Source organism: Chanodichthys erythropterus, chromosome 22, assembly GCF_024489055.1.
Source record: "Chanodichthys erythropterus isolate Z2021 chromosome 22, ASM2448905v1, whole genome shotgun sequence".
Classification (NCBI taxonomy): Eukaryota; Metazoa; Chordata; class Actinopteri; order Cypriniformes; family Xenocyprididae; genus Chanodichthys; species Chanodichthys erythropterus.
Genome location: NC_090242.1, coordinates 22,551,625 through 22,578,011, shown reverse-complemented (window position 1 = coordinate 22,578,011; position 26,387 = coordinate 22,551,625). Strand labels below are relative to the sequence as shown.

Sequence of the window (26,387 nt, the reverse complement as noted above, 5' to 3'; positions counted from 1 at the left end):
GGCAAAAAAATGACAGTGCAAATTACAACAGACATTCATCCACAAGAAAATAAGGTAACAAAGGTAACTTCATTTTAAATAAGATGTGCAAGGTCTAAAGAATAACAGCCATGTGAATGTCTAAAACCGAAATACATAAATAATACAGCTTTACGTACCATAAATATATAAAAGAATACAAATAATGGGGAAAAAAATACTTAAAACTAAAATTACACCAGGACTCCGTTCAAAAGATAAGAAACAGTAGTGCGTCAGGCTAATCCTGTCTTTCAGTAGTAACTTTCATCTGTGTGTTCTGACTGTTCAACTTTACATTAACTATGACTCATTTCTTGAAATGAAGTAAAGAAACTGTGAGTAGAAAAAAAAAAAAACATTTCCCATGTCTCACATGCAGCAATCTGACTGCCTGGCACTTCAAAATGAGTATGTGCATTTCTCTATGTGGCTGCGAGTTCGTCAGGATGCATGCAGATAACTACACTGCATTACAGGATACAGGAAGTTGAAGATGTTTAAAATGAGAGGGACAGACCACAGCTGTAGAGATGAGTGTTTTTAGAAGTACAATTCATCTTATTTTCTCTTAGACAGTGTTTTTGACCCAAAAAGAAACATTAAACGTCATCAAAGATTCGGCTTCGAGAAGACGACATGGAGAGGTACCTTCCACCGACATGTCTGTGGGGGAAGAAACAGATGAGTAAGGTCATGCAGTGCAGAAGAGCACAAATAAACCTTATAACAACAGATCATCCCAAAGTCATTGGGTTTTTGGTTAAATGCCTGAAATGTGTCTGTTGTTAACACTCGCTCAAGATATTTAATATTTTTTGACATAAAATACACAAGTAATAATGCCTTGTGATTTTAAGCTTTTACTTGCGAAAAAGCAGCTAAATGTAAACTACAGGAGGCCATTGAACGTCACTAGTCCACTTTTACAGCATTGTGTGTTTATAATCACTCTCTTGCAAACTATTCTAACTCAAACTTACAGGGAAAATGTTTATATAAAGACTTGAAAGATTTTTTAGAAGCTTAGTGATGACCATGGTGTAGTTTATAGCCTATGTTTAGCTTTTTACATCTACAGAGTGTATTTAGGCTTCAAAATTCATAAAAGTTGTGTTCATTTGAGGTCCCTCTCATCACAGAGCTTGTTTTCTGCAATAATCTAAAAGCCAATTGAAAAGGGGAACCAGGGTGATGCGAACTCCTGGGTTGGCCTACAGAGTTCTGTCATCATGACTGCAGCCCTCAATAAAACTCCATCTAACCTGCCAGGGTCAGATTGCAAAGGGTCATCGGTGAGTGTTTCAGCATTGAAGTCCAATGGCTCAGCGTCTTGCAACAACTCAATGCTGTCTCGTCCTGACTGGTTGCTGCTACGTGTGTACTTGGCCTCTGTGGAAAATGAAAATAAAAGGATGGCTTTTTTTTTTGGAGTTCACTTAACAAATACCCTATAAGAATACTGCAGGACGCGAGTCTTATTGGGCATTAAACGTACGTCGGTTTGTGTTTGAATTTAGGGTTTCACCGTAGTTGGTCTCCTTCATCTCAGACATGGAGGTCTGGTTTCTGGCTGCAATCTCATCTCGCTGAGCATAGCGTTCTCTCCATTCCTGTCATAGGGAAACGTATATTTATACACTGGAGTAATCATATGCGGTATGAATTACATAAATAAACGTACTCTTCGTCTGTTCTCTCCATCTTCTATTCTTTGCCGCTTTCTTCTTTCTATGCAAAAGACAGCAAAATAAGTCACATATTTCCATTGGTTAATGTTGGATGGTACCATATTAAATGTTTGTGTCAGTGGTAACTACCCCTCTGACGCACTGAGGTTTTCACCACTGCAGATTGTAGAGCTGTAGCAACGAGCACATGTGATTCTCTCTGAATCATTATTTATTTCTGTATTACATCTAACCATAGCAACCACAGGAGACCATTTGACCTTATTTTATATTACCAGTCGAACATTTAAATACGCTTAAAATGACACCTTTTGATCAAAACCATTTACTTGAATGTTTATATATGTTTGAAATTAGTTTTGTAGATAAATGTAATTTAGGCCTGTATGAATTTCCTGTATGAATTTCCCTAACATTTTGTTAGGAAATAACTTTTGAACTTGTGTGTATATCTATATCTATCTATCTATATAAATATATATATCTATCTATCTATATAAATATATATATATATATATATATATATATATATATATATATATATATATATATATATATATATATATACACACACACACACAAAGAGATAGAGAGAGAGAGAGAGAGAGAGAGAGAGTACAGAAGCTCTAAGAGGCCATGGATTAAAACTATTTTTCTTTCTTGTTTTCTCATGATCACAACTTAATTTTCTTGTCATCTCGAGATAACAAGTTGTTTTCTCGTGATCACAACTTAATTTTCTCATCATCTCGACATAAAAGTTCTTTTTACAATGATTGTTTGATTCTGAAACACATGCGGAAAATCCAGCTTTGCCATCACAGGAATAAATTACATTTTAAAATATATTAATATAGAAAACAGGTATTTTAAATTTTAATATTTACATATACATACATATATAAAAGTACTAAATAAATGCAGCCTTGGTGAGCACAAGAGACTTCTTTCAAAAACATTAAAACATTTAACTCACACAAAACTTGCATTTTATATTTACTGTGTATATTCTAATCACCTCTGCGCAGGAGTTCTCTGCCTTCATCTATGAGGTCAGAAGTCATTTCATTCTCCCCCACAAACTGCTGGAAACCCAGGAGGTTCAGACAACGTGTACCAAGACTGGACAGAAAGTGAAAAAAATTTATTTTAAACTAATCAGAAACTACAACATAACATCTGAGACATAATACCCATTACACATGAAACTGATTCATAGATAATATTAGACACCTGAAGTATGTAGCAATACAGAGAATGACGATCAGCATGGGGTAATATATGTAGAAGCCGTTGGCAATGAAGGACAGGACCCGCATGGAACCCATGATCTACAACAATAGAGAAGGTTTCATTTAATGCAAATAGTACATTTAAAAGTGGGATCATTGAAGCCTTGTTCTCAATTTCATATAATGGTGAAATTCTTACAGAGGTGTATGCCGTCTGCTCCTTTGCTTGGTGGGATATGGCAGAATCCATGTGAATCAGTCCCAGGAAGTTTAGACAAAGAGGGGGAGTCAAGCGGCAAAAAAGCCTAGTAAACAACACACAGGCTTTGGGCTTTATCAGAGAAAGACTAATGGCAGAGTTTACTGTCAATACAATTAAGTTTAATGCACTCAATATTGATATCTGAGAAACATACATGCCGCTGAACTGCAGGCTGTAGGCATCGGTTTGGTGATGTGAGGCCAGGTAGTAGTAGTTAAAGACTCGGATGCGAAACACAGTGGAGTAGACGCAGGTGCAGAGGAAAAAGATGGTAATGAAGCACGCCATCTACAGGCCAAAATAACAATATTAGGTTGTGTTTCAGCTAAACCAAATCAGACTGTCAGAAAGCTTTTAGTTTTGGTGTATTGCAGGAGTGGGCAACAATGACACAAAGTAAATAAAATAAGTAAAAAATAGATCAAATAAAATTATTATATGCTAAAATAATTTATTTATATTACTTAAGAAAAAAAAATAAGCATTTACTTTCTATTATAATAAAAGTGTACACAAATATATACATACATTTTAAAAGAATTATAAAATTAAAACCTTTGAAATAAATTAATACTTTTATTCAGCAAGGATGCATTAAATTGATCAAAAGTGACAGACCTTTATTATGTTACGTGGAAAATAAATATAAAAGAATTCTGAAAGAAAACATAACTTGATTGATTGACAGAAGAAATGTTTCTTGAGCAGCAGATCAGCATATTAAAATGATTTCTGAAGGATCGTGTGACACTGAAGACTGGAGTAATGATGCTGAGAATTCAGCTTTGCCATCACAGGAATAAATTGCATTTTAGTATATAAAATAAATATATTAAAATAAATAAACAATTATTTTAAATTGTACATGTACTGTATTGTTAATCAAATAAATGCAGCCTTGGTGAACATAAGAGACTTCTATAAAAATAAAAATCTTACCAACCTTAAACTTTTAAACAGTAATGTACAAAATTGAGTTTATGGACATCTATATTTTTTATCTATATTATCGCTAGGGCTGGGTGATCAAATCCCGATTTTTCAGAGCAATTGACCGATTCACGATTTCGATTTAGTCTTTTTTTTTTTACTGTTTAACTAGTCACCTTAACTTAACTACAATATGATTTAAGTAACATTCTCTTTATTAACAATCTGGTTAAAAAAGTTCCATTCCAAGTGCACCACACATGAAGTAATCAAAATGGTGTAAATGTAAAACAATTTGTTAAGTATCTTTGCAGAAATATGCCTGAAATATGAAGACAAATGTTGTACAAACGTATCTTAAACACATCCTACTCAGAAATAAAATTAAATAAGAAAATGCTAAATATTTCTTAGCCAAAAATAGCAATAAATAACACCAGTAATAGGCTATTATTAACATCAAATGCGTTGTAAAAACAGAAAACAACAGCAGCTTTCTGGCTATCACCATCATGCAAACATGAAATATCAAACAGGTTTACATGTTTTTGCATTCTATTGCGGTATTTGTCCTATCGTTTTTATGTTTGGCGGACAGGTTTAGGTGTTGCACTTGTCTCGTGTCTTTTGCAGCGTCTCACCCATGAAACGGCATTGTAAAACCACGGCGGTCAGTTTAAAAAAAATAAAGTTCAACTTGCATCTTTCTGAATGAACAGCCGCTTAAAGGGGCTCTCTGTAGGAATGACACCTAGTGTTCAAAATAGGTACTGCAGTCCAAATTCAAAATATTGTTTGGCCCGCCCCCTCATTCAAAGACGCGGGTTGCCAGCTTTTACAGCATATGGTTGACAGCAACAATAGGGAGCGCAATTGACAATGAAAGCTGAGGAGACTTAAACACTGTAAGCTGATGAGTTGATTTATCTGTTTTGATATGCTGTTGTTCATAGAGATATTTAGATGGATTCAGAGGCTTTTTAGTAGAAATGCACTGATTGCAATTTTCTTGGCTGATTCCAATTTCCAATTTTTTGTTAGTGTGATCGGCCGATACATATTTTTTGCAGATTCCGATCTTTCTAAGAACTGTAAATGACAACATATACTACAAACAAAAATCTACTTTTCTTCAATGCAGAGTTTTCATTAAAAAAAAAGTAAAATTCAGTAATAAAATATAAACAGTTCAAATAAATGCAATAGAATAAAGAGAGCTATGAAACTAAGTTTTTTCGGGTTAACTGGGTTTTTATTCAGGTAAGAAATACTACAGAAATTAAAGTAATCAAATGTAAAATAACACATTGTGTTATTTTGCATTGGTTACCCTAATTTCTGTAGTTTTTATTGCAAATAATTCTTACCATTAAAGTTATAAAATGTATTCAGTCAAGAGCAGAAAGTGATTTTCTTTGTCTTTTGTTCTTTGATTTACATGACAGACAGCAGCAGGAATATTGGACTGCTGTCCCTTTAAGAGTTTATGAACGGTGTCCAACGGACCCAATACTGTTACACACGACATGGGTTCACTTTCTTAGCTATTTAACGATTAAAAACTGACAGTGTTTATCTGTGTACTCACCAAGATTTCCTGTGCCGCTGGTTTTGACATACTTTTGTATGTATTTGACCGTTTACGTGCAGAAAGGTGCTTAATTTGGTACTTGTGACCTTGTTTGATTTCTGTCTCTGTTTGAGACTGAGCGTTCACTCCACTAATATAGATCAGTGGTGCACACGCTTTCGGTGTGAGCGCGAGATCTGCGGGAATGACTAAAATTTATGCTCAATACAAACACTACTTAACCGGAGCGAATGAGACGAGAGAGAGAAGAGGCGCCCGCGCGGGTGTGTGTCACTTCTCCGTGACAGAGAAGAGAGCAGGAACGCGCAGCTGACGTTATTGCCTTATTCTCTGACCCCGTTTGTTTGCTGGTCTCCATGGCTGCAATACGCGGTGTTTTCCGCCAACTGGCAACCTGTGATGCTGAAATACTAATGGATAAACTGCAGCACGAGGTTTCGTACAGACCAAAACAAAAACAGACATTCTGACACGGAACGCACATTTTCAAAGTAGAATATCTGGCTGTAGCATTGTTTTTCTGAGAAACAAGTAGGTGAACTTAGCATGTTTCCTAAATATCTGCAAACATTTTGGGGTATTTTTATGCTTTATTAAAGTAAAAATCTTACATAGAGCCCCTTTAAGAACAGTGACGTGTTCTAAGTTCATGGCGCCGGCGCCATCCTGAGGTCGGATCATTTTCTTCTCCTAATGCAGTTATCATTGCTGTATTGTCAACATGTTTAATTAAACGCTTGCTAACATTTTTATTCAAAATCGCAATTTCTCGATTCCAGAAATAATAAAACCGAGGCAAAACATAAATTCGAATTAATCGGAAAAACCGGCCAGCCCTAATTATCGCCCAGCTCTAATCTGCTAAATGTTACTTTAAGGCATGAAGATATAAAAATATAATAAACACTAACATCATGATTTTCTGTAAAGCTGCTGTTTAACAATGTGTATTGTGAAAAGTGCTATACAAATAAATTTGGTTTGACTTTTCAAGCTCAAGCAGACTCACCTCAATGTACAGGTAGTTGTAATCTCTCTCAGCAAGCTGAATAAACACCGCAAAGAGTGACAGAACAGGACGAGTGCTGAAGAAAGTGCACTCCGACCAAACCACAGCCACCGAAAAGAGCGCCAGAACCACAGCCAGTATACGGTAAAACCACTGCTTCAGTAAACACTCCCAGTACCATTCTGAAGAAAGATACAAAAGACAGTAAAGGCAGGGTCAAAAGTGACACTTGTTTATCTAGATTTTTCAGAGCACCTACCTACTGTGGGAGTATAAATGTAGCGTCTAAACCAGCCTACAGGCTCTGGAGGGGCAAAGCTGTGAACGAACTGCCGAGAGGTGCTGGTTTCGTTCTTGGCAACATCCTCGAGATGGAAAGCCTGTTCTAACAATATCTGCCACTGAACTCGTGTGCGATTGTGCCGCTGCACTGCGTAGATCACCTGAGAAACCAGCTGTTAGTATTATTCTCAAGCAAAATTCAGAAAACACATAGAAAACACCTGAGCGGTACCTGCTTGTGAAGTTTTGAAAGACTTCTTTCAGTGGGATATGTGTTTTGTTTATCATCAAAATCCTCATAGTCATCCATGTTCCTGCCCATTTTCTCCTGATATTCAACTGGACACTAAAAATAAAAAGCAGATTTCGACTAAAAATAGTGGCACGATCACTTCATTCAAATTAACACATAAAAATATACTGTCGTTCTCTCACCTTTCGGAGAATGGTGTCCACGTTCTTCCTTAATGGATGATTATATTTAATCGATTCATTGATTTTTCTCACTTCCTATAATAAAGATACAAGAAACAATATCGGCTGACAAGCTCAAAATCAGACATTAGCTTTCACAGACTCATATATTGTAAAACAGATGTTTATTTACAGCATATAAACACACATGGCTTTCACCTCCATGACATCTTCTAGGTTCTCCTCTGAATCTGCCTTCTCTGTCATGAGCTTGGCTGCTTTAAAGTAAGTCTTGATGAGGAGGTGACCCTGGCGTGAGGCCTCCCAGTACGAGCGGGGGATCTCGACCAGGCCGTAGCCCAACAGCAACACTAGAAGAAACAGACCCCAAGTGTTGGCCGCAGTGATGCCGATGGTTTGCAGCTCATACCTGGTAAAGTGACACAGAAAAGAAGAATCAGTATGAACAGAACATTGCGATGACAAATGAAGAATATTCTAGATTGGTTTACAGACCAGGAGAGGTGCCACTGAGGATGTACAGCCACATAGATGAGAAGCGAGCCGAAGATGAAAAGGTATGTGCCATAATAGATGGCATTCTCAATCAGGGCCGTCTTGATCTTTCCAGTAATGGAGAATCCTCCAGAGCGAGCATATGACTGCATGAATGGCAGAAGGAGCCTTGGAAGAGAAAACACCATTATTAATCACTATTCTTACAGGTGTCACATACATGAGCAGATATTAATGTTCTCCAAAGTACCAACTTCGGTACAAAGTCATTTTAAAAATGTGACTATACCAGCTTTTCTCCCCCCGCTGATAGATGCCTGCTTTCAAACGCTCACCTGCGTATCTGTGTAAGCACTCAGTGAAGAGAGCCACAGATGTCTATTTACAACATGTTTTTGAAGCATTGATCATTGTAGCCAAGCGTGTGAACACAATGGCCAATCAGAGTTGTTTAAAGGTGCCCTAGATTCAAAAATTGAATTTACCTCGGCATAGTTGAATAACAAGAGTTCAGTAAATGGAAAAGACATAGCCTGACTTCGTCATACTCATATTCTAGGCAGAATGTGAGTCTGATACTGCTCCATTGCACTTGAATTATGGGGCGTGTCTTAACCGAACCAGTAAAAAAAAAACCTCTGCACTCAATTAGATAGACCTACAACCAATCAGAGCAACGCAGTAAGTGACGTATGTTGAACTTGTACTTAAACTTTTGCCGAATCCCGTTGGAAGGACGGCAAACACATCTTTCCCATCGACAAATGCCTTGATTGCGGTTCTTTGTTCGTCTTTTAAAATGAATGCGCTGTCGATTTCTTTTATTACAGACGTGATAGCGGAATCTAAACATCTTACTTCTCCAGCTGCAGTCATCGTTGGTGAAAACCAATTCAACCCAAGCGCTCTTTGATGATGTAGGTGGTTACGTAACCGCAGATAGCCTGTCCATCATCGATTAAAGCCCGCCCTAGCAATTTGATTGGCTCGGCCTTCTGGGAGCCGAGCATAATTACTCCACAATGGATCGAGTCCAGACCGAACTTCCCGTCCAAAAAATGTTGTAGGCGGGGTTCGGGCTGGCACCCAGGCTAGAAAAGACATACAGTGAGGCTCAAACTCCACTGTTTCCTCCTTCTTATATAAATCTCATTTGTTTAAAAGACCTCCGAAGAACAGGCGAATCTCAACATAACACCAACTGTTACGTAACAGTGAAGGTGTACGCCCCCAATATTTGCATATGCCAGCCCATGTTCCCAACATTATGAAAGGCAGAACGTCTGGATCTGTGCACAGCTGAAACATCAGACTAGGTAAGGAAGCAAGAACAATAGTGAAAAATGGCAGATGGAGCAATAATAACTGACATGATCCATGATAACATGATATTTTTAGTGATATTTGTAAATTGTCTTTCTAAATGTTTCGTTAGCATGTTGCTAATGTACTGTTAAATGTGGTTAAAGTTACCATCGTTTCTTACTGTATTCACAGAGACAAGAACCGTCACTATTTTCATTTTTAAACACTTGCAGTCTGTATAATTCATAAACACAACTTCATTCTTTATAAATCTCTCCAACAGTGTAGCATTAGCCGTAAGCCATGGAGCACTATCAAACTCATTCAGAATCAAATGTAAATTTACTGCATGACAAACACTTTGTAAAGATCTATTTTGAGGGTTATATTAGCTGTTTGAACTTTTTTTATGTTGTTTAAGGCAAGCGCGAGCTCTTGAGGCATGGAGCACCAGATTTAAAGGGCCACACACCCCGAATCGGCTGATTTCTAATTATGCCCCAAAATAGGCAGTTAAAAAAATGAATAAAAAAAAAAAAATCTATGGGGTATTTTGAGCTGAAACTTCAGAGACACATTCAGGGGACACCTTAGACTTATATTACATCTTTTTAAAAAAGGTTCTAGGGCACCTTTAAAGCAATAGTTCACCCAAAAAAATGAAAATTCTGTCATTTACTATTCCTCAATTCCTTGCTCCAAACCCATATGAATTGCTTTGTTCTGCTGAACACAAAGGAAAATATTTGGAAGAATGCAGATCTCACCACCCATTGACTACCATAGTATTTTTCTTCCTAATATGATAGTCAATGGGGGGCGAGATCTGCTTGGTTACAAACATTCTTCCAAATATATTTCTTTGTGTTCAGCAGAACAAAGAAATTAATACCGGTTTAGAACAACTTGAGAGGGAGTAAATGACCGAATTTTCATTTTTGGGTGAACTATCCCTTTAAGAATCTGCTCAATAATGCTAGCTGGAAATGCTGGTATTGTCACATTTTTAAAATTTCAGTACTGACTTGATACCAAAGTCAGTACTTTTGACAACACTAGCAGATATAATACAACATAGTTATTTATGCACCGTTTAGGTTTAAAAAGGAGGTGCTCGAGGGCCCACAGGACATTTCTGAGAAAAAAATACTTACTGTGAATAGTGCTATGCAAATACATTTGGAAAAAAAATGTCTCTCTTCAGGTTTTTAAAAAATATTTTAATGATATAATTTAACTTAAATACAATAGGAACATTTTAAACAGCCATCTTTTCTATTATTACTCTATCCTCAGTAAAAATAGGTCTCTACAAATGAACATATATTTTTAATATTATTATTGTTTGGTAAGGGCATCACTCGCATAAGCATCATCATATTTGGACATCCATGGCATCAAAACATTTAAACCCCCTGGTTTAAACCACACAATAGCTGCACAATTTGGTGGGGAAATCTTTACATTTTTGTCAAAATTTAGTTATTCACATATTCTGTGACTACTTATTTACATTATTACATTTGGGGATTTTTTTTTAGAAAACAAAAAGGTTCTATTACTAAAGTATGGAGTATGGAATGCAAAAACTTTGAACTTAGAAAATAATTTGGGGGGATATCTAACAGCAGTTTTCTGATGTAAATTAATTTTTTTTTTTTAAAGTTTCAGGTTTACTGAAATATTTTGTAATTATATATCAATATGACTATTATTCTTACTAAATAAATATTATATATAAATAATATAAATGAACAAACTAATAAATATTACTATGGTTATATTTTGCCATAAAATAGAATTTAATATAATGATAACATATTTATGGTTTCCTTAATTTTATAATTTTCAGACATTTAAGCATCAAGCTTTTATTTTTGTGAAAAACTAGGAACCCTTAAAGCTTCTCTTTCATTGACAGTTTGGGAAGAGGGTTGGTGCAATGTTCCCAAATGTTGATCCCAAAGATGCAAAAATTAGTTTGCGTGGAGCAGAATTTTATTTGCAAAGCGAGCTGTTCTGAGACACAGAAAACAACGAATCATGAGTGGATCATGTGAATCATGAGCTGATCATGTGATCAGTGCCGCTTCACTCTGAAATACACGGTGCAACTGTTTATTTCATTAAATCTTTGCAATCTAATAATTGCACTTAGCCAAATCGCAATTTTGGTTTTATTTCAATTACTTCTGCAGCACTACAATAGATTGACTTGAGCAGTAAAAGTGACAAATAATTATCAGGAAGACTTAAGATGCCATTATCAAGTTTAAAAAGGGCAACGCTTTCTCACCAAGTAAGACACTGTGAGGTCCAATAAACAACCCTCCAGAACACTGGCATGATGCCATCTGGAATGTAGCTCCATGGTTTATAGCAAACACGTTGAGTGCTTTAAAAAAAAGGGACAAAATATATGTTCACAAACATGCAATAATACATGTTATATTATAACAGTACGATCAGAATAAACCTAACTAAATACTTGGATTTCTGTTCAATTCACCTTATACTGGATGAGATAGAGGTATTTGGAGTCGTCTGGTTTGAAAGGACAGGACTCACAGAGGGCGTCTGGGCATGTGATTCGTGATCAATTAAACACTGCTTGTAGATTGTCTGAAAATCAATTGCACAATTTGTCTGAGTTGCATCAGGAATTAACAGTACTGCACACTTTTATAGAGCAGGAGCCACACTAACCGTGCTGACATCCAGGGGAAGAATGAAGACGATGAGAAAGCACAAATACCAAGCCAGCAGTGTGCCAAAGAGAACCATGCGCTGCTGCTTCTTAAAGTCTCCATAGCGATGCAGAAGAAAGAGAGCCAGAAAAAAGACAACCACAATCTCTAATCCCAGCGCTGCCCCGCTCATAGTGCAAGCCGCACTCCACTCACTCTTCCTGGGACTGAGAGCAACTGCAAACAGAGAGAGACAAAGACCAAATGACACGAGACAAGAAATGGTTAAAAACCACAGAAAATGGAAGTTTGGGTAGGAAGTTTCAAAGAGACCCTCTCTTTTGTTTTTGATAGACAAAAGCCTTTATTTTGTTTCACTTTGTCTGAACTTTTGTGAAAAAGCATAAAAAAATTAAACACTAAATGTGAGGGGAATAAACTACTCAACACAACTCCAAAACAACATCAAAATCAACGCTCACATAAGACAGATCTACATAATGCTAGCCAATTATGAAAACTGTATTCTAGCAGATTGTTTACGGTGTTATATATTGCATTATTCCAAATACTTTTGTAGTCAATGCGACTTAATGGTTAACAAGCATAGACTTAGAATTTATTTCAATTGCTTAATTCTATTGGAATGTTTGACATGAATGGACAAAACAAATATCATCACGATATGTGAGTGACTGTGAGGTATTCAAGCTGTTCATGACAACTGACAATATGCATCTCAGAGACCCTTTTGTTCTTTCTCATTTGAGCATAAAGAGTAATTATATGTAATTTCTTGATTCATTCACGCCTAACTAATCTCACAATGCAGATAATCAAGTTAGTTTACTGGGCGTTATGGGAAGAAGTAATGGCAGAAAGTTCAACTTATTTCCGCGATTCGGTTGTTTTCGGACAGAATCGGTTCTTTTGGACTCATTTCTACTATTAACACTAATATTCAATGGTTCAACGAGTCATTGACTGGAGAAATGCCTCAGACTGAATCAATTCGATTCGTGAACAACTCATTCATGCTGCGTTGAATTTTTTTGGGAAAACAGGAATCGGTTCATCATCATCATACTCAAGGCTCATGGTCAAGGAAAAAAAAACAAGACAATAACGTTACATAAACGAATGAGCTACAAACGATTCAACCAAATCATCAAAAAGATCCGATTTATATGATTGATTCACGATTCGGACATCGCTAGTACAAAAACATACGCATGGTTAGCGACACACAAACCTTCTACATTATTTGCAGTTCATTCCTATTTATACACACTTGTTTCACATCAACGCGTGATTTTATCGCAAACCATCTGTCAAGCACAATCTCCAGCTGATCTTTTGGGCAGTGCCCGTGTTGTGCACTGAATGATGGGATCATTCGCCTTACCTCAGATCTGCTTCAGAGAAATATGTGATGCAATAAGCTTATATCCAATTTCATAGACAAATATAGATGCGTGATGATAAAATTACCTGGACAAAATCCGCATTTCACCGATTTCCAGAAAATCACAAACGTCACGCCTCTGACGCATCTAATGGGCGGCGGCTTATTTTCTTCTAGTTTTACAGGCAAGACGCTTTAGATGAATATCGCCAACTACTGTGCATAAGTGTAAATAACAATAAAATGCATTGTAAAATAGTAATATCAGCAAAAAGGAAAATGACGACGTGTTAAAAAATGAATCACTTGGATAGTATCAGTCCCAGTGTTCAGTCTTTCTGGAACACATAAATTATTGTAAAAATGATTCTTTAATTTACAAGAAATAGGTCTGTGAATTAGATGTTCTTGTACATTTGTTTGTTATTCTCATGAGAAAAACTGCACAATAAGAATTAGTGTCAGTACATTACACCAAAGGCAATATGCACAAAAATAAAATATTGCAGAGATGTAGCTTTCTACAAATTAAATGTAATCAGAACAGCTGCTGGGGAAATGAGTGTTTCATTCCGCGAATGCAAAGTCAGTTCTGTAGAGGGAGTCCTGCTTAAAAACGCGAATCTGCTGACAGGAACACAAGAGAGCGTTTCGCTTGAGCACAAGTGAATGGAAGAAATGCCTTGCCCTTTACATTACATTATTTAATGTAATTATTTAATTTACATTATTTAATGTTTTTTGCTTTTGTGCTCATCGCGTAATTTATTTATCTGCTAAATCGTTTTTGTTGTTGTTGTTGTTTTTTGTGTGTGTTTTTTTTGTCAAGGACCCAGAAATATTGTGATTCTTAAATTACCTGTTAAACTGGCCAGATTTCTTCAACAAGCTGCCTGGAAACTGGTTTACAAACAACTTCACCCCCCACAAAACCATTTTATGGAATAATTTGGATATTAAAATTGAAAATAGATCAGTCTTTTTTGATAATGGTTTAATAAAAACATAATTTTTGTTGATGGTCTATTCAACTTGGTGGATCCAAAATGGTCAATATTCATATTCATGCATTTTATTCATATTTTATGTTAATCATTTATGGCTTATGATTTATCAATATTACTTTTGATTTCATATATTCACATACTCCTACTCCATATATTAATCCTCATCATATTTTCAAGTATTTACTCTTTATTGTACTCCTTTATGGTTATTCTTATATAATCTTTTTTTAGAGTATGTATGCTTGTTATATTCAATTGTTCTTCGAGTGTTCCAGTGTGTTCCAGTGTTGACATGTTTGTGGTTAGGCCTATTGGACGTCTGCCAAGTACTGTAGAAGCGATGTTTTCGGAATTAGTTGCTCAAATATGTCCATTTCTATTTCTGCTGACATGTGATAATGTACGATCTGCAAAATTCCCTTAAGGGTGTAAAACAACCCCTTTATCTATTTTCATCTATTTTTGACATCTGACCAGTCTATGACATAATGATAAATCCATTTGACCTTTTCTTATTAAACCAAAACATAAGTTTTAGTGGGATGTAAGTTTCCCTAAGCTTATGGTATAAAACAGACGGGGTCTTTAATAGTTTAGCTTTTCCTTCGCTTTTCTTTGCTCTTCTGCTTCTTCTCTTCTATCTCTCATTTTATTCTGCAAATGTCTTAATTTTGTTCCTTCTTTCTGTATATTCTGATCTTCATCTACTCTGGATTTTACAATACTCTAAATTTTGTTATTAACTATTAATTACTTAATGAATTTTTTTGTCTCTGTAATTTTTAATTAATACATTTGTTATTCCCTATTCAAATTTAATCTCTGACATAATCATTGCTGGACTCCCTGGATCTCATTTTCTCACGTTTTTGCATCAAACTCTAATGGTGATTTGTTATCTTATGAATGTTTTAGGAATATCCATCAATGTCCGGTTCCGTTTAAAGAATTTATAAATTTCTTTGTTCTGTTGAACACAAAGGAAGATATTTTGAAGAACGTTTGTAACCAGGCCGCTTTTGGGCACCTTTGACTTCCATAGTAGGAAAAAAACTACCATGGAAGTCAATGGTGCCCCAAAACTGTTCAGTTTAACACATTCTTCAGAATATCTTCCTTTGTGTTCAACATAACAAAGAAAATTATACAGGTTTGGAACAACTTGAGGGTGAGTAAATGATGATAGAATTTTCATTTTTGGGTGAACTATCCCTTTAAATTGATATACCATCATGAATAACATCTGACTGCGACGGTGCATTACCAGCTTGTCTAATGCACATGCGCAGTAAAGAGTAAACAAACGGGCGAGCCATTATGAAAATAGCGATTGGCTCTTTAAGCTGCAGGGCGGGGCTAATTGTTGAGCGCTATGATTTTCCTCATTCACTCCAATAGGAGTGGGAAGTCTCAATCTCTTGCAATGTCTCTGATCGTAGTCTCGCTGCTCTTGAGGTCCACACGAGTGTGACTGCTCGTGCACGCGCGGAACACAAAACAACACACTCTTATTTCAGAAAACAAAATTAACAGTTCTTGGCGTGAGCCGTTTGCTGATATATCTGCGCTGTCTCTATTTGATTTAGGCGTCCTCAAGGTAAGACTTGTAAGTTTACTATGATTCGTTTCAGGTGAGTTTGAAACACATGTTGTTAGTAAACGTTGCATGTTGTTGATAGATGCCCATGCGCGAGTTATCATGGCGATTTGGTGTATTAATGCACGGAGTTTCATCTTGGGGTCAACAATTTTGCCTCTTTACAATCATGACATATTGTATTACACAGTAAACGGTGTCGTTTTGTAAGCGGTATTGGCATTGTATTGTTTTTAGTTGTACGCACTTTTAAATTATACTAACAATAATAACACATGTATTATGTATACTAACATGCTTTCGTGAGAATGATTAAAGTGCCAGTATATCGCCAAAAGTATGTGGACACCCCCTTGTCAGGTTTGGCCATTACAGTAATTCCAGTGAAAACAAATCTCAGTGCCACACCATACAATGACATTCCAGAAAATTCTGTGCTTCCAAATTAGTCGCAACAGTTTAGGGAGGGTCTTTTCTGTTCTAGCATGACAATGTCGTTGTGCAAAAAGCGAGGCCCATACAGAAATTATTCACTGAGTCTGGTGTGGAAGAACTTGACTGCACAAAGCCCAGACCTGAAGCCTTCTGAACTCCTTTGAAAATAACTTTAACACTGCCAACTACATTGGACCCCGTTTGACTTTCATTTTATGCACATAAACTTTTCCAATACATTTTTCAAATATCTTGTTTTGGGTTTCACAGAACAAAGCCATTCAGGTGTGAGGGTAAACTCAGTTTTGTCCTTTAAAGGATTAGTCCACTTTCAAATAAACTTTTCCTGATAATTTACTCACCCCATGTCATCCATGATGTTCATGTCTTTCTTTCTTCAGTCAAAAAGAAATTAAGGTTTTTGATGAAAACATTCCAGGATCTTTCTCCTTATAGTGGACTTCAATGGCCTCTAGATGGTTGAAAGTCAAAATTACAGTTTCAGTGCAGCTTCAAAGGGCTTTAAACGATACCAGATGAGGAATCAGGGTCTTATCTAGCGAAACGATCAGTCATTTTCTACAAAAATACAACTGTATATGCTTTATATAAATAAATGATCACCTTGTACGTGCTTCCACTTTCTGTATTCTTCAAAAAGCTTACGTTGTATGTCCTACTCCTTTCCTATTCTACTTACGGAAAAAAACGAAACTGCCGCCGCGTTCGTCCCGTTAGTTGAATAGGGAAGGCGTAGGACATGCAGCGTAAGCTTTTTGAATGGGGTGAGTAAATTATCAGGAAAATCTTATTTGAAAGTGGACTAATCCTTTAATGCTTTTTAACCATGATTTTAAAATAAATGCTCATCCAGACACGAGCATCACTGAGGTCAGGCACCTAAGCTCAGTGTTATTTTAGTATTATTTATATTCTTATAGAATTTAAATATTCTATTTAGATTTATTTTCTTAATTTAAGTTTTAGTAATTTAGTACTTCAACTTATTTTATTTCAGTTATTTACAAGACAGCATTTCTAATTTTCTTTTAGCTTTAAGCTTTTCATCTAATAATTACATTTTATTTCAGTTTGCAATAACGTGAATAGTTTTAGTTAACCTTAACACTGTTGACACTGGGTCATGGGGCATGTCTCGCTGTTCCAATGCCTCGTGTCTGGGAAAAAACAGCCGGGGAAAAATTGTTTTTGGTAGAAATAGTTTTGGAGAGACGAGATCATTGACTGAAACTGTGACGTTTAATTAGTGCTTCTCTGACGGTGCATTTTGACATTGTCATTGCATCCAACTCACTTCACCATGTCCGAAAGTGATGCTTGAGTAGCAAAATGGAAAATCTGTTGGGCTGAATTATTGAGAGGTGACCCGCTGTCGAAGAAATTGAACATGAACCACATAAAGAGATCAAGTCCCCAAATTTAATTACCAAAATTTCATTTTTAGTTTTGGTTTCCAGGTTAAATAAAAACTTTATTTATGGTTTCTGTGTTTCAGTGTATATATATATATATATATATATTTTTTTTTTTTTCCTTTAACATTAGCTTGTGTGTGCCAGTCCTCCTAGCTGCGAACACGCTAACCCTCATCACAAATGGCTCAACAAGCAGGTGAAAAGCTTCCTGATCCTCCTGAAGAAGTAAGTCAAATGGTAGCTGTGGCCCTCATTTTGCAGAATAATGAAAACATTTGCACATTCAACTTCTTTCTCTCTGTTTCTTCAACAGCTTTTACTACCAGAGGGTTGGAAGCATACGCTGCCAAAAGAGCTACATCTCTGGGTCAGTAAGACTCTCTTCATCAGAGATGCATCTGGGAAGTTGACGCTGACTGAACCTCTGCAGCTGTGGTGGTCACCCCCTGGACCCCAGTTGTTGTATGCACAGCCTCCTCCTCTTCCTGACCCGTTCTTTCAGAGCAGGCTGTTCCTTTGGATGCCTAGCCGCATGTGGGCATACAGGCTAGTGTGCACGAAGCCCAACTGCCGTCGTCTCGGCAATTATTTGAGGCCTTGTGGGCTGCACAACACCGTCCGGAGGGTTTTGGACATGAGCGGGTGGTATTTCATTGCCACAGAGTACCTGGAGTGCTCTTCTTGCAAGAAGAAGGTGGCAGGCTGGTCACAAGACATTCTGGATCAATTGGATCTTATCCATCGTGAGAAATTCCCCGCAGTCCTAACCTACAGGTAGGCTGAGTTGTTTGACTATCAAAACATTGTAAAGATGTGTTAAATACTCTGGGTTTGATTTTTGTGTGTGTTTTTCACTCAAAGGCTGTCTTGCGATAAAGAACTTGTTAGATTGATGCGGTGTCGGACACCAGGGAAGAGTGCAACAGAGATGTACCATCACCTTTGTGTCCGGCATAAGGAGCGGTGGATGGCTCAGGCCGCAGAGTACCTCTCTGTATTGAACCAGTTTCAAGATCTTAGCGCTGTTTCTGTCAGGGTGCCACAGATGAGGCCAGTGCCTTCTCCATCTTTGCTGTTGGCAGTATATGCAAAGGATGTTTTGACACGACTCGGAGAGATGAAGGCCAGGGTCACTTCCATCTACGGCTCCATCCTGAAGATGGCCTCCACCGAGAAGGTGAGAAGACACAATTACATTTTATGCATTTATTGCAGTATTTGTGTTAATGACATACACTACCGTTCAAAAGTTTTAAAATCTGTTATGCTGACCAAGGCTGCATTTATTTGATCAAAAGTACAGTTAAAACAGTAATATTATAACATATTATTATAATTTAAAATAACTGTTTTTTTATTTTAATATATTAAAAAAAAATTATTATAAAATTATAAAAATTATTTTATTCCTGTTATGGCAAAGCTTAATTTCAGCATCATTACTCCAGTCTTCAGTGTCACATGATCCTTCAGAAATCATGCTAATATGCTGATTTGGTGCTCAAGAAACATTTATTATTATTGCTGCTTAATATTGATGAAAAAAGTAGTGTATAAGAATATCCATGACAAAGAAAAATGAAGCTTACATTTAATTTACTGTTTGTATTTATGTTGGTTTCATGTGGTTTTGAAGATAATTTTTAAGGCAAAATTAAATTTAATGACTCTAAAAATGTCATGTGATGTATTCATGAACAAAGTATGAATAACATATGTAACATACACCTGAATAGATGTGAGCAAACACATTTTAATCATTAATAAACAATCAATGTAAATAGCTATTAATTAATTTCGTAAATAATTATTATATATATCATTAAGTTTTTTGGGGGGACATTGTATAACATTTTACAACATTTTTAAGTACTGTAATATTTCCATGTTATAAAAACATCAAATTATCTGATATTTTAAGACTTTGTAGGCCTTGACACTCAGTCATAAGATATTATTTCCTTCTTTTTTTTTTGCATGTTTGTTGGATCTCATAAATATTAATACGTTTTGTTAAAATAAAATATTCATTTTTTTCTGAGGAATTATAATAAAATGTTGTTTTATTTTTAAAATAATTTAATTCAAATGTTTTCTTAATCATGATATCAGGGCCTGAAATTTTTATCATAATATCAGAATTAATTTTATTCCATCATAAAAAATTGATTTTAACTGTATTTTTTTTAAATAAATGAACAGATCCAGATAAAAGAATAAGCATCATTGACCCACATAACACTAAGATTCATCTAGTAGCATTTACCAGGTCTTTTCATCCATCTTTAGGTCACTAAGAAACACAATTCAGCTGTGTGGGCCACAAATATAGGAAATGAGAATGGCCAGGTCCTAATGTGTGTCCTAACCCAAACAGAGGGAGAGGGCCTGCTACCCATGTGCTCCGGCTTGATGGAACGTTACCGGCGAGCCGGAGAACCTCCTCCCCAGGTTCTGTACGTAGACCAGGACTGTTGTTCCACAACAGGCAAGAGCAAAATGGAAGCTATGTTCCACGAGTGGGACCAGCTGGTTGTCAGGCTGGACGCATGGCAGTTTATGCAGCGGTTCGCAGCAGGCGTCACTTCAGAAAGCCACCCGCTGTACGGCCCCTTCATGGGACGGCTCTTCTCCTGTATATTTGAGTGGGATGCTGGAGATTTAAAAAGACTGCAAGAAGCCAAGCAACAGGAGCTGCGACAAGATGCCAAAGCAATCGGGAAGCCCACTGCCAAAGAGTTGGTAAGGCACTGCCGCTACTGGACACGTGAGGCTCAGGTGACCAAGCAGCTCATTGAACAGCTGTTGAAAGACTTCATGGGAGCCACAGACTTCATGGGCAACAAACTGTTGGTCCAGGAGAGGATGGAAGAGATCTGGCCAGCCCAACAATGCCATCTTCGGTGTATCCAGGACCCTCCAGGCATCCAGCTTTACAGGAAGTTTAGAGAGGTTACCAGAGGAGGGTTAGTTCTTCCTCTGTACCACTGTGCACGTGGTGTAGAATCCCTTGAAGCATTCCATCAGTATCTGAACCACTTCATTCCAGGTTTGCATGACCCATAAATTGTGTTATTTCTGTAAATTGTTTCAACTTCGCTTCAAATGTTTTTATAAGTTCTCTTTTTTTCTTTTTTAGGTACAAGTACAAATGACTTGTACTTCCATGTTTATCTGCTAGAAGGGGTAGTGCAGTGGAACAAGGCGCAATCTGTTGATGTTGATGAAGGCAGTCCGCTGCAGCACTATGCAAACTGTCTGAGCCAGAAGTTTCTAGGCTGTAAACTGGCTGAGGATCACAGTAGCCCAGGAGTTTACACTGGTAATGCATTGCATGTTTGTACTATGTGTATATATTCATGACTGAAAAACTGTGATTTGTTTTTATTTTTATTTTTTTATTTATTATTATTTTTTTTTTTTTACCATGCCGTATATATGTAATACGGAGCCCGGCATGTCACCTTTAGGAGAAAAAAAAAATTTTTTTTGCAATCTGTTCCCTCAGTTTATATACTATGCTCACGAATTCTTAAACTGTTCCCTTGGTTTAACAAATCGTGCCCAGGGATTAATAAACAGTACCCACGAATAAAAATAAATGTTTCTTGAGAAGCAAATCAGCATATTAGAATGATTTCTGAAGGATCATGTGACACTGAAGACTGGAGTAACGATGCTGAAAATTCTGCCTTGTCATCATAAGAATAAATTACATTTTAAAATATATTAAAATGAAAACAGTTATTTTAAAAAGGCTTTGTTTATAAACATTTAAAAATCTTACCGGCCCCAAACTTTTGAAAGATAGTGTATATTTGCCATGCTGTATTAGTATTTAGTCCATTTTGTCTTGTTTTTGATTACTTAAATAATGAACCACTCTAGTGACATACTGTTTGCACAGGTGAGCTCATAGGAGTGGAGTATCTGTATTCTCAAACCAACAGAGTGTTGGAGGTGGACGGCATCATGGGTCCTGATGCACCTGATGGAAGTGATGAGCAGCTGGAGGTTGACCTGGAATATGAGGGTTCAGGTTTTAATGACCTTAAATCACCAGAGTTCTTGGAATTCAGCCTCAAATCACTTCAAGTTCAGGCAGTGCTTCCGCAATCCGTTTCCATCGGCCTATCAATATCCCAACCGGATCCAATAGTGTCTTCCACCTCTGGGCCTATAAAGGATGAGCCATACGCTGCAGACCAGTTCACGCCTCAGAGCATCACACAGGAAGATGATAATGTAAGTGTTGTTCACTGTAAAAAAAAAAAAAGCCCTGCACTATTGAATTACAGATAATAGGAACGTGACTTCATAAGTGTTATCTCAACTAGCTATTTGTAAAGTTTTGCACATGTGCACAGTTTTGGGAAAAAGTATTGATTGAACAAAGTTATTTATATGGGTTTTTTGTATTATTTATTTATTTTATTTTTACATTGTCTTAAAAATGTGTTCTTTATATAGAAAACACATTCACATGGGACTGGTTGGTTGACAAAAAAGTTATTTCCCACTCTTCACACAGCATGTATCTGTCCTCTTAAAGGGTTAGTTCACTCAAAAAAAAAAATTATGTCATTAATGACACACTCTCATGTCGATCTAAACCCGTGAACCTTGTTCATCTTCAGAACACAAATTAAGATATTTTTGATGAAATCTGTGAGCTTTGTGGCCTCTGATAGAATTAACTTGATAATATTTTTAGTTTTAATTTAATTAAATTTTTTTATTTTTACTTGATGTTTTTTGTTTTTTATTTATATTCTATTAATTTCTGTTCTGTTTTCTTTCGATATTTTTTTTTTTTGTTTTGACATGGAACCCGGAAACGCTAATAACGTTGCAGTCTTTCGGAGGCCAGAAAGCTCATGGTTTTTATCAAAAATATCTTAATTTGTGTTCCAACGATAAATTAAGGTCTTATGGGTTTGGAACGACATGAGGGTGAGTAATTAATGACAGAGTTTTTGGTTGGACTAACCCTTTAACCCAAGTTTGCCAGTTATATTGCCTTTATTTAAAAAAAAAAAAAACTACCCTTGGTTTGTGCTCCTTTTATTTTATTCCTCTTTTTTTTTTTTTTTTTTTCCTCAGGAGGAAAAATGCATGGGGCCTGATGGTGCTCCTGGGTATGACCGTGTTATTAACCTGGCCAACAGTTTAGTTGAGCTTAGAAATCATGGATTTGTCACACAGCGAAAGGTGGACGAGATTGTCACTCTGTGGGATAAGCTATCAGAGCATGACAAGCGTGGTGTCGTCCACCCGACACAGCCCGAAAACAAACAACACTTTAACAACAGCCATACCAATACCATTGTGACTCCGTGTATAGATGGTCTGAAGAGGTATGTGTGCCAGACAATTAAAACATCATACATTTTTTTATCTTTACTGAAATTACCTTAAAAATACCTTTTTGATTTGTTCCACAAATGTGCTTCATTGTAAGCCGGCTTGTCGCTGCCATTTGCCTCGCTCTCAGCCACATTCACCCCGCCGGTCAGACCATCGCTGGTGTCAGGGAGAACAGGTGGGATGCCGTCCTCAGGGACTACAACATGATTAGGGACATTGTTCAGGACAGCACTGCCATCTCAACCCAGACACGGTTACAGCTCTTTGAGATAAATCAGCAGACATTGTGCCAGTGGTGAGTCAATAATTGATGATTATGTTACACTTTATTTCGATGGTTCCCTTTAGACATTCTGTTGACTAGAAGTAACGTTGAACCTACATGTCAGTGAACTCTCATTAGAGTATTAGTAGACTGTTAGGATTAGTAGAATAAGTTGACATAGAACCGTTCAGCCCGATGGTGGAAAAGTGGACCATCAAAACAAAGTGTTAACGATTATTAATATGGAGTTGTAGATCAATTTGTATATACATACTGATTAATTATTGTATCATCGCTTCTGTAAATAGGTACAATGCAAGGAAACAGGGGCAAGAACACTTGGTTTTGGACCAAAACATTGACCACATGATGGCTTCTGAGCTCCTACTTCCTGTGTCGCACAACGTTCCAGAGCCCCTTCAATATGGAGATGTAATTAAAGTGGTGATTGGAGGTCCCAAGCCTCCTGATTCCCCAACCTTACGACCAGACCCAGAGCAAAGAGCTGCTGCCACCAGGCTCCCTAGTCCAAAGGTGCCTCGGACCACCGCTTGGCGGCGCAGGAAGGCAGAGGAAGAAGCAGCCCAGCGAGGGTTACCTATGAAGCGGCTTTCCGAGCAGTATCTTTGTCAAAAGTGTGGCAAACCAAAGACAAAAGAGTTTGGTCACAGCCAGTTCCGCGGAGTCCACTTTTGTGCTAGAGCCTCTGGAAAGACTGTAGGGCAATGGATGGAGGAGATGAGGAGAGCAAAGTGAGCCAACATGGACATTTTCTGTTTTTTGATATATATAATTTGTTATTTGTATGTTCCATTGTTTTATATATACTTTAATCATCTAGGTAATAGCCAAAAATTATTTCTATAAATGAAATTATAAATTTTGTTTCTCACTTACCGGTATGTTATTTGTGAAATGGCAATAATTTCTATTTTTTATTCTTATCTCAGTGAATATTTCTTTCTTAAATGAACACATTTAACATTGAGGTTTATTTACAATTTAATAATTTGCTGTAATTATGTGTACAATAACTATACATGGTGAACAAATATTACATAATTTTGGTGTCTTTTTCCTTTGATTTGACTTTATTTACATAGGACCGATTTGTATTTTTCAAACCTTGGCGTACACACAAAGTGCATACACAATACACCATCACAAGAAACAGTTGCTTTACCATGCTGCTTTACCAATATTAGGAACACATTTTGTTTATTTATTTTCAATAAACACACATCATTGATCTGCAATTAAAAGCTTGTCTTTTTTGTTACTAGACTTTTTCTGTATAAGTTCTACTATTAAAAAAATATAACTCATACATATGTGATACATCTCACCTTATCACAAATGTGGAAGCAAAATGGTTAAACAAATTATTTTATATTTCTTTTTTAGCATCAAACAAACAATATAATCTTTTCACAGTCATCAAATAATAGTTCTGTTCCACCTAATATGTCACAGAAAATAAAAAGTACAAAAGTGATTGCACAACAGCCAAATGAGAGTGCCCAACAGTTCAGCCAGTACTGGGGTAAACCTTTAAATGGTTACTGTCCAAAAACATTGGGTACGCAGCCATGGTGCTGGCCGCCCATCAACAGGAGCGTAATGGAGGAGACACCACCCAGTCTGCTGTTATGGGAAAAAAGGATGCCTTGCTCGGATATGCTGGCCTGCTCCCAGACATGCTGGCTGTCATCAGCGAGCGCTGGGGACACCAGCCCAGGAAGATTAGGTGCTCGTTGGCAAGTGAGAGCGTGCAGTAAGAACATGTGACTGATTCAATGTGTGTGCGCTGCATCTGTGCAATCCAGTTCATAAACTTCAGTAAAACAGTTCGTTTATTTTAATTCAAATCTCATAAAGGAACAAAACTGACCATCATAGAAATTTCAAAACCCAGCAAAACCAACCATCTTTGAAATCCCATAACCAAATAAATCCGTCCGTCATTGAAATCTTGTAACGGAACAAAACCGACAATCGTTGAAATCTCATAACCCAGCAAAACCGACCGTCATTGAAATCTCATATCTCTGCAAAACAATCGTTATTGAAATGTGTTTTAGAACAAAATGTATTGATTGTTTTTGAATAAATGTATAAAATATTTTTGAATAAATACTGATGCGCTTTGAATAAATGTATTGATTGTTTTGGAATGTATTGAGTGTTTTAAATCCATCGATTGTTTTTGAATAAATGTATCGATGCGTTTTGATTAAATGTATTGACTTTTGTTGAATGTATCAATGTGTTTTACATAAGTAGCGATTCTTTTTTAAATTGTAGTGATTCTTTCAAAAAGAAAAGTAGGGATTGATTAAAAAAAAAAAAATTCATTTTTTTTAAAAGAATCTTAGAAGAATTATAGAAAAGTAGTGATTCATTTTGAAAAGTAGATTCATTTTGAAAAAAATACAGATTAATTTTGGACAAAGTAGCAATTCATTTTGAAAAAGTAGCGATTCATTTAAAAAAAGAAGTAGCGATTCATTTTTGAAAAGTAGCGATTTTCTAAAATAATTGATTCATTATCGAAAAGTTTCATTTGGAAAATAATCGATTCTTTTTTCGAAAAGATGCATTTAGGAAAGAAATGATTAATTTTTGAAAAGATTCATTTTTGAAATTAATTAATTTCTTTTTGGGAAGTGTATCAATTGTTTTGAATAACTTTAGGAAACGTAGCGATTCTTTTTGAAAAAGTAGAGATTCTTTTTGAAATGTAGTGATTCTTTTGGGAAATATAGCGATTCTTTTTGAAAAATGTAGCGATTCTTTTTGATTATAAAAAATATACAGCTGTCAAAAACCACAAGCCTGGACTCGAAATTAGGATTCTTTGTACATAACTGCACCAGAGGTCAGCACACTGTAAAATTTCATTTTTAAATAGCTTGAATTGTAATTACTTATATGCTGT

General features: G+C 36.4%; 2 protein-coding genes across 7 annotated transcripts; one reads left to right on the top strand and one right to left on the bottom strand.

Annotated features, from left to right (window-relative positions):
- Positions 1 to 365: 365 nt before the first annotated feature.
- lmbrd2b (LMBR1 domain containing 2b) lies at positions 366 to 13,533 on the bottom strand. 3 transcript variants are annotated; one of them, XM_067376145.1, is made up of 19 exons: positions 13,429 to 13,533; positions 11,957 to 12,174; positions 11,760 to 11,872; positions 11,547 to 11,645; positions 7,946 to 8,113; positions 7,649 to 7,859; positions 7,451 to 7,525; positions 7,248 to 7,361; positions 6,993 to 7,176; positions 6,734 to 6,915; positions 3,358 to 3,491; positions 3,141 to 3,246; positions 2,943 to 3,040; positions 2,728 to 2,831; positions 1,839 to 1,880; positions 1,703 to 1,749; positions 1,517 to 1,631; positions 1,284 to 1,410; positions 366 to 684 (listed from the first exon to the last, which is right to left on the bottom strand). In XM_067376145.1, the coding sequence occupies exons 2-19, from the start codon at positions 12,128 to 12,130 to the stop codon at positions 621 to 623; spliced, it is 2,157 nt and encodes a 718-aa protein (XP_067232246.1). In that variant the 5' UTR covers positions 12,131 to 12,174; positions 13,429 to 13,533; the 3' UTR covers positions 366 to 620. The 3 variants fall into 3 exon arrangements, with proteins under 3 accessions (XP_067232246.1, XP_067232247.1, XP_067232248.1); XM_067376146.1 differs by having other exon boundaries at positions 13,343 to 13,459; XM_067376147.1 differs by lacking the exon at positions 1,839 to 1,880 and having other exon boundaries at positions 11,957 to 13,484.
- A 2,253-nt stretch (positions 13,534 to 15,786) lies between these two features.
- On the top strand, positions 15,787 to 25,588 carry si:ch73-112l6.1 (uncharacterized). 4 transcript variants are annotated; one of them, XM_067376008.1, is made up of 10 exons: positions 15,787 to 15,946; positions 17,948 to 18,042; positions 18,131 to 18,591; positions 18,679 to 18,994; positions 20,107 to 20,866; positions 20,999 to 21,139; positions 21,725 to 22,062; positions 22,921 to 23,174; positions 23,279 to 23,479; positions 23,758 to 25,588. In XM_067376008.1, the coding sequence occupies exons 2-10, from the start codon at positions 17,998 to 18,000 to the stop codon at positions 24,203 to 24,205; spliced, it is 2,964 nt and encodes a 987-aa protein (XP_067232109.1). In that variant the 5' UTR covers positions 15,787 to 15,946; positions 17,948 to 17,997; the 3' UTR covers positions 24,206 to 25,588. The 4 variants fall into 4 exon arrangements, with proteins under 4 accessions (XP_067232109.1, XP_067232108.1, XP_067232106.1 ...); XM_067376007.1 differs by having other exon boundaries at positions 20,957 to 21,139; positions 23,312 to 23,479; XM_067376005.1 differs by having other exon boundaries at positions 20,957 to 21,139.
- Positions 25,589 to 26,387: the final 799 nt, after the last annotated feature.